Source organism: Castor canadensis, chromosome 10 (assembly GCF_047511655.1).
Source record: "Castor canadensis chromosome 10, mCasCan1.hap1v2, whole genome shotgun sequence".
Classification (NCBI taxonomy): Eukaryota; Metazoa; Chordata; class Mammalia; order Rodentia; family Castoridae; genus Castor; species Castor canadensis.
Window position 1 is genome coordinate 2,514,239 of NC_133395.1, and position 8,234 is coordinate 2,522,472.

General features: G+C 52.9%; 1 protein-coding gene and 1 pseudogene across 4 annotated transcripts; both read right to left on the reverse strand.

Moving 5' to 3' along the window:
• Positions 1-1,727: 1,727 nt before the first annotated feature.
• Positions 1,728-7,410, reverse strand: LOC109687615 (inhibitor of growth protein 1). 4 transcript variants are annotated; one of them, XM_020165573.2, is made up of 2 exons: positions 7,207-7,410; positions 1,728-3,240 (listed from the first exon to the last, which is right to left on the reverse strand). In XM_020165573.2, exons 1-2 carry the CDS (start codon positions 7,340-7,342, stop codon positions 2,537-2,539), a joined length of 840 nt encoding a protein of 279 aa, XP_020021162.1. In that variant the 5' UTR covers positions 7,343-7,410; the 3' UTR covers positions 1,728-2,536. The 4 variants fall into 4 exon arrangements, with proteins under 4 accessions (XP_020021162.1, XP_020021180.1, XP_020021172.1 ...); XM_020165591.2 differs by lacking the exon at positions 7,207-7,410 and adding an exon at positions 5,606-5,745; XM_020165583.2 differs by lacking the exon at positions 7,207-7,410 and adding an exon at positions 4,779-5,219.
• On the reverse strand, positions 5,602-6,597 carry LOC141411558 (inhibitor of growth protein 1 pseudogene; annotated as a pseudogene).
• Positions 7,411-8,234: the final 824 nt, after the last annotated feature.

Consider the following 8,234-nt stretch of genomic DNA (forward strand, 5'->3'; position numbering starts at 1 on the left):
CCCCCTCAAGCTCACGAAATCAAACATAACATTATCAGAAACTTCATAAAGCTAGGGAAGACTTTGCACTTCTCACCTCACTCCCTTATTACACAACTGCCTGTGTTTCTCAGAGCCACTCTACATGAAGATGTGCTGGGCACCAGTGGCTCATGTCTGTAATCCTAGCTACTCTGGAGGCAGAGATCAGGAGGATTGTAGTTCAAAGCTAGCCTGGGGCAAATAGTTCCAGAAACCCTATCTTGAAAAAAAAAAAAACCCATCACAGCCTGGCCCTGGTGGCTTACGCCTGTAATCCTAGCTACTCAGGAGGCAAAGATCAAGCAGATCACGGTTTGAAGTCAGCCTGGGTAAATAGTTTGCAAGACCCTATCTCGAAAACCCCTATCACAAAAAACTGGGCTGGTGGAGTGTCTCAAGGTGAAGGCCCTGAGTTCAAGCCCCAGTACCGCAAAAGGAAAGAGAAAAAAAGAAAAAAAAAAACCTATCACAAAAATGGGCTGGTAGAGTGGCTCAAGGTGAGTTCCAACCCCAATTCTGAAAAAAAAAAAAAGTGAAGACGTATAGACCAAAAGTTTTTTAAGAGCAAACCCCGAAGGGATGAAGATGGGGTTCACACAGCAAGGCTCGTAAGTCTTGGTGGTGTCTACCCACTCTTTAGTGGACAAGGAAGCATGAAAGAAATCCAGCACCGGCAACTGTGCTCCACTTTCATGACTTAGTTCTCATTACTGGCTCCAGATAGAAGTGAGACACTATCTTTATTGCCACTGGATTTTTATCAAGCATTTGAATGATTTTCGCCTAATAAATTCTTTTTGCTCACCATCTGTCTAGGTAAATGTCATCAAATTTAAACACTTGAGTTGTAAGGGTTCTGGAATTCTGCTGCAAAGTAGGCACCTAAGAATTTGAATGTAAAAGGTTCAAATATTAACAGCAGAGTTGAAATTTTACTTTCCGGCTACAATTTGCACTGCTCTATGAAGTAGCCCTCTGCAATGGAAATTCACCAGAAACAGGGACTTTGAGTCTGGCACAAGTAAAGTTCACAATAATCATTTATCAAAAGTAAGCTGTCAACAAACAGCTGTTTTACAAAGTACAATAAATACAAGCCACAGCTGCCACAGTGACAACGGTGACGTTGGCTCTGCAGTGTCTGCACAGACATCGTGGACCAGACTACAGAGATGTCACATGTGGGAGGTTAAGGACACGGGTCATCAATGCAGACAAGCCTACATTAGTGGCCAGGAGGCTTTCTGTAAAGGGCTTTCCTGGCTTCAGACTTGGTCACAGCTACTCAACTCTACCAGAGTTTTACAAAGGCAGCCACAGACAATAAGCATGGCTGTGTTCCAATGACGCTTTATTTATAAATACTAAAACTTGAATTTCATATGATTTTCATGTGTCACGAAATATGACTTTTTAAACTATGTAAAACATAAACACCATTCTTAGCTCACAGGCCATACAGAAACGGACGGTGGGCTAGATTTGATGGGTGGGCAGTAACCTCTGGTCTGTATGTATACGCACATATATATAGACCATATATATATATATATATATATGACACATTTATTTGCTGGCATTTTGACATTGAGAACAATAACACACAATGTGCTTTTAAGGCTTTGTCTAAACTGCTGGTGTGTAAAATTTTAAGACAAAACTTTTAAAACTCCTTATGTTAAAATTAAATATACTGCTAGAGAAGCAAACTGGCCAAGTGTCATTTATTTCTTGATGTCACATCTGTACAGCTCTCACACACGCAGCACAGCAGGAAGCACACCTGGGGTTCACAATAGTCAGACTGCGCTTCTGATTACAATACGGCAGGGCTCTGGGAAGTGGATAGCTATACACTTCATATAAGCGAAGATGACTACACTGTGATCTGAAACAGCAAAGGCATGGTCTGATTCCCACGACTAGACCACTTATGCTTGACTAATAAAAATGCAGCCAATCATTTAAAAATGGCCATTTGGGGAACAGGCCAGGGTATAAAATACCTGCGTGTAAAATGTGTCCAGATGCCTTTTTAAAAAATAATCTTCGAGCTTTAAACCTTTGTTACTGAACTGTTACATGGATATACACTGTGGTAGCAAGAAACAAATCTGTTATAGATCCTAACTTTTAGCAACCTGGTAATTTAAAAAAAAATTGTTCATAAAGTGTAACATTATTTTATAAAATAAAACAACCAAAATGAAATATTTTCTTTCCACTTTGTTAGGTTGCTTCCAAGTCACTCCCCACCCCCCAAAAAATCAGTCTGAGACTCACGTAAGTGTTTAATTCAAACCTCTATTCGAGGTTCTAAACCGCTGATCCACAGACCAGTCTTGTTACACATGCTCCCGTGAAGACAGAGCTAAGAATCACTGCCACCCCATAAAAGCAGCACTCCTTCCTAACGTCCTTAAAATACTCCCTTGACGACACTCACACCAGCAAAGGCCGTGATGTCATAAACACACTGGCCAACGTCCCCTCCCCGGCAGGGAAGGTCCGCAGACTACCTGTTGTAAGCTCTCTCTCTTTTGGACTTCTCCAGGGCTTTGTCCATTGTTTTCTCATTCTCCCCCCGACACTTGGGACAGTACCACTTGCCCTTTGGTTTATGGTTGAGCCCCACGCAGGAGAAGTGGAACCACTCGATGGGGCACTCGTCGTTGTCACAGCCTATCATCTCTCCATAGGAGACCTGATTGCACAGACAGTACGTGGGCTCATTGGGGTCAATGGGGAGGTCTGCGGGGGAGGCCTCCCGCTCTGCTTTGGCCTTGGAGCGCTTCTTCTTCTTGGAGGTTTTCGCTCTCTTCTCCTTGGGCGTTCCTGAGGTGATGTCGTCGTGGTCGTGGTTGTTGGAGGCGTTCTCCCGGTTCTCATTGTTGCGCTGCCGCCGGGAGCGCTTGTTGTTGGGCTTGTCCGCCTGTAGGACGACCTCGTTCCTGGACTTATCTTGGCCAGCTTTGCCGCTGTTCCCTGTGCTGTCGCCGATCTCTTGGTGTGCCTCAAAGAGTTCCACATGACTGTCCACTTGTCTGGTCCGGTTCTCCACCAGCTCCACCATCTGACTCACAATCTGGATCTTCTCATCGCCCAGCTCCTGGCTCCGAATGAGGGCTCTCTGGATGCAGTGTAACACTCGCCTCTTCTGAGCACCGTCAGTCTCACGCTTGAACTTCTCATAATAGTCATCCAGGTCCTTCAGGATTTCTGCAAATGAAAACGATACTTATTATGCATCCAGGCTCTAAACGTGCCAATTAAATAAGCCTTTCACTCTGTAATCTGTAAGAAGGTAATACACAGAAATGACCACCACAAAGTTTCCCAGTAGAAAAATCTTGCCATCTGTAGGACTTTTAAACAAATTTTTTTGTGGGGTGGAACTGGGGTTTGAACTCGGAGCTTCAGTGCTCAGAAGGCAGGCACTCTACCACTTGAACCACACCTCGAGTCCATTTTTGCTCTGGTTATTTATTTTCTGCTGGTTCTGGGTTTTGAACTCAGCACCTCATGCTTGCTAGGCAGACGTTCTACCATTTACGTCACTCTACCAGCCCTTTTTCAGTTGAGTATCTTCAAGATAGGGTCTCAACAACTATTCGCCCCGGGCTGGCTTCGAACCATGATCCTCCTGAGTACTAGGGTTATAGGCACGAGCCACTAGTACCCAGCTTGCTCTGGTTATTCTGACATGGGGTCTCATGAACTAATTGCACTGGCTGACATCAAACCTCGATCCTCCTGATCTCCGCCTACCAAGAAGCTAGGATTACAGGTATGAGCCCTGTGCCTGGCTGCAGAAACTTTTTACTGTTCAAAATGTCTCAGGAACTAAAAACAAACGCTGTCCTCCCATTTGGCAAAGTGTCTTTAGGGACCCTGCACAATTTAGAAGCATGGATGGGAGTTCAAATTTAGGTAAAGTGCTTGGGCCCAAACCTTTTTAAAAAATTATATTAACAATTATGGCCTACGTTTCCATCCTTTTTATTCAAGTGTTTTTGAAATAATTTGAAGGCACTTGTTCTTTTCAATGCATCAGCATCTAGACTACCTTATGAGATGCTGCATACAGATTTTGATAATAGTTTATGATCGGGATTAAGAGGCTTCAGGTTTAGTGAGTGAGGGCCTCAGTTCACCTGTCCCTTCATGATCATTTTAGCATGTTGTTCTGCATTGCTGAGAACGAGAATGGCCTGTACCCCCAGCATTTGGGAGGCTGAGGCACCAGGATCTCTGTATCTAGGCTAGCCTGTCTCGAAAACTAAAAACAACAAAAAGAACAGTTTAGTCACAATAAACCAGGCAACCTAGCCTTACTTTAAAATAAAAGTGGTAATTTTATGCTTGTATCTAGTAGTTCATACAAACTATGTCAACATATTTTTAGAACTAGAAGTCAACAGATTTGAAAACATTGAAAAACCCTCAGTATTAAATTTAAGCCTTCTTAGGTTAGAAAACAGTGCATGATTTAAAAATGTATTCTAGCAAATGTAACTAGACAATCTCTCAATGTAAGTTGTTAAATAATCTAATGAAATAAAAACTAAATAGTCTTACCTACTTATATACACGCAAAATTCCCAGTGATTTTTCTCAAACAGAAAACAATACCAGATATTTATCCTGAAACCCCTTTGCAGCCTCTGAAAATACAGCAACTCCACTAGGTTCTCAAACTAGGAGGGGTGTGGTGAGCGGGCGGTCTACACGGTTCACTAGCACCCTGTCCATCTCACCACAAACAGCTGTGATCATAAACCGGACACTAAGCTCCAACTCAGGCAACAGTGGCTCGCCCAAACGATAAGGGTTTCATTCCAGGCCCAGAAGTCACTTGTCGTAGACTGCAGAAAGGAGGAATGCCACCGTCTTGTCTCTTATGTGTAGTCTACTCTGCAAGTCACCCGACCCAACTTGTCATCACAGATTAACGTTAAAAGTGAGTTTGTGCGACTCATTTTGAAATGGATTGCAAGGCTGTGTCTTCGGTTTAGCCAGTAACCGAGTTTCTGAAGACCAGACTGGCATTTTGCAGAAGAGAACGACTGTGCCAGGCTGCGAAGGGGTCTTTCCCGTCACAGCAGAGCAAGGGGCGCACCGCAGCCATGGCGGAATCGCGGGCGGCACCAGGAAGGGCCCGGGGCGCCGCTCCAGTGCCGCTGGCCTGGCCTGGCCTGGCCTGGCCTGCGGACGCTCCGCAGAGAGCAGCACGCAGGACCGAGCGACGCCGCACCGTCAAACGCTCCTCAACTTCAGCTAAGTTCTCGACGGAGCCGACCTCTGCAACACGCGCACGCAGACGCCCCGGGGTAACCGCAGCTGATGCCACGCAGGCTCACGGCACGGAGTGCCCGCGGCGGGACAGGTCTCCGGCAGCGACCAAGGGCAGCTTTCCAGGGGGCGTGGAGGTCGCCAGGGAGCCCACTCCACACCCTGGAGTCCGCAGCCCGGCTCCATTGTTCCTCTAAGGGCCCCAAGACCCCCCCCGTCCGGCCGGGCTGGCTTCCCGGGCACCCCACTCCGGAGCCAGGACCAGTGGGGACTCCCCGCCTCGGTCACTCACGTCTTCCGGCACGCGCGGCCACACCCGCGGGACATCAGAGATGTGGCCCGGGCCTCCCGCGGGCTTCTGGGGGCGGGTAAGTGGCCCTAGCTTCAAACCTGCACCATAGCATCCGCCATAACTCCACAGCCGGAAGGGGTCTGGCTCAGTGGAGATACCAACGGGGCCGAACTCCCGCCAATGAGAAAAGGCTGGCACGTCCCGCCCCTAGAGCCGCTGCCTATGGGGATCGACGAACCGGAGGGCGGAAGCCAGGTAGGGCACCAATCGAAGCGCAGGACTTGAGAGCAGAACCCGCCTCAGCAGCGCCAGAAGCCAATGCAAGGCCGGAGGCCAGGCGACCCAAAGACATTCAAATCAACTCGACCTCCTCCTCCTGCCCCGCCTCACTTCGAAAGAGAAAAAAAAAAAAAGGCAGCGGAAACACAGACCCGTGCCAGTCACTAAGCAAGGCCCGCCCTCATCCGGCCCGGGTACCAATAGCGGCGCAGCGGACTGATAAGGACATTCCACGAAAAGGTTACGACCAACCATAGGCAAGCTGAGGCGGAACGTTCCGCAATATGCTAATGACTTCCTATAAAAGTAGCTGCGAAGCTACGTCTCGGGCAGAGCGCGTAGGGGCGCTTTGCCTGCAGGGTTTGTGATGCTTCCCAGGGCCGGTACTCGTCTTGCACTCTCCCTCCAACTCTTCCGTTTCCCTGCTGCGCAGTCCTGTAAACATTAGTAAACTCCGAGCGACAGTCCAGGTCAAAGAGGAGCCCCCAGTGCCTTGCCTGACCTCAGAGGAAAGTTTCCCCAGCAGCCAACAATTCCCGGCGGGTACGAAAGCTCCACCGCTCTCCGCCACTCCGGGTGGCCGGGTCTGCAGGGAAGGACCACAGGTCCCCTCACCTGCCACGTTCCTCTCCAAGGCAGACAAGGAGTCTGCCTGCGCCCCCCACCCCCGATCGCAGCACAGATGGGCGCCTTCCCCGCTTGCACTGCTCCCCTTCCCTTCCCTCCGCACACCGAGAGCGCCCTGGTCCTCCGCAAACCACGCTGGCGGCGTCGCCCCTCGCGGTCGGCCACACTCCGTGTCCAGCGCCAAGGGAGGGCCGGAGGGGGGCTGGGCAGGGACGGTCGGGCGACCCCGAGTGGGGACTGCCCTGGACTTTATGTAACACTCGATTCGGGACTGGGTGGGGGTCTGTGAGGCTCTGGACCGACGCTACGTCCACGACAACCCCGGCGCGCCGCCGTCCCCGCAGCTGGGGCGCCGGCAGAGCCCCGCACCTCTCGCTGCCGCCCGAGACTCTCCCCGAGGACGCGGCGGACCCCGCGCCCCCTCCCCCGCAGCACCCGCCTCATCACTTCACTACAAAGAGCGCTTTGGTCGCGCAGCCTTGCAGCGAGCCGCTCGCGCTCCTTCCTCCTCCGTGTCCCGGGCTCGGCACACAAGGACCTCGGCGGATCAAAGGCGCTCCAGACCTTTTGTTCCTGCCCCGACGAGGCCGCCGCCAGCCGGCCGCTCGCTTGGGGTCCAGGAGGACCAGCCGGCCCCGGCGCCCGGACCGATGGATGGACGCCGCCGCCCCCGCCCATCCATCACCGCCCCGTACCTTGGTATTTCGCGTCGATCTCCCGCATCAGCGAGACGTTTCTCTGCAGGTCGAAAGGCAGGGACTCGATGGAGTCTAGGTAATCCTCCACATAGTTCACCAGGTGGATCTGCTCCCCGTTGGCAGGACTCAACATGGTTCACCCCGGAGGTCCCCGGCGACTCGGCGCGGCTTTCCGCTTCCTCCACCCCCCGCCCCCCTCAAAACAGCACTGCAAAATGCAAAGCGCTCGCCCTCCGCGCCCCCCCGCCGCTCCGGCCCGGCCGGCCGGCGGCTACATCGGACTCCCGCCGCGCCGCCTCCGGGGCCGCGGGGACCCCGGCGCCTGCGGGCGCGGGCCGCGGTGGCGGAGGCTTTTGGCGCACGCCCCGCCGGCAGCGCAGGCCCCCTCCCAGGCGGCGGGCGGCGCGGGGGGCCGCGGGTACGAGCGCGCACACACCCGGAGAGGCCGAGCGCCGCGACCGCCGCCGCCCACCCGCCGCCGGGATCGGGAGGGGAGGGAGCGGGACAGGCAGCGGGAAGGGCGCGCTTGCCCGCCCGCCCGCCGCGCCGCACTTGTCCAACGTGGAAAACCCAAATACCAGTTTCAAACACTTGGGAAACATTCAGCCCCACGCGCACCGCGCATGCGCACCCCCCCCCCCGGGGGGGGGCCCCCGCCCGATCCTGGCGGCGGCCCCGCCCCCGCCGCATTCACGCCCCTCACCGTCCCGGGTCGGGGGGCGGCGGGCAACAAGGCCGCCCCCACGGGGGCGTGGCCTTGTCTGTCACTTTCACTGGGGGCGAGGGTCGCGGAGGGGACAGTGAACCGGACGCCGGGACAAGGGTGCCAAACGAGGCGAAACTTTACTAGGAGTTTGGCACTTGGTGGCGAGGCTGCTGGGCAGCGCGGGACCCCGGCCAGAAGACGCAGGTTGTGGCTTGCTCCGCTGAAGACCCTCCCGGGCTCAGAAGGACCGGGGCGGAGGGGGTGGGTGGGGGGGAAGGGAAAGACACGAACGCCTCGAAAACGGTAACATACACCCTCT

Coding starts and splice junctions, on each gene's coding strand:
- LOC109687615 (XM_020165573.2), bottom strand. CDS start 7,342: ATGTTGAGTCCTGCCAACGGGGAGCAGATCCACCTGGTGAACTATGTG. Junction 3,241..7,206: donor GATCGACGCGAAATACCAAG/GTACGGGGCGGT, acceptor TTTCATTTGCAG/AAATCCTGAAGGACCTGGAT.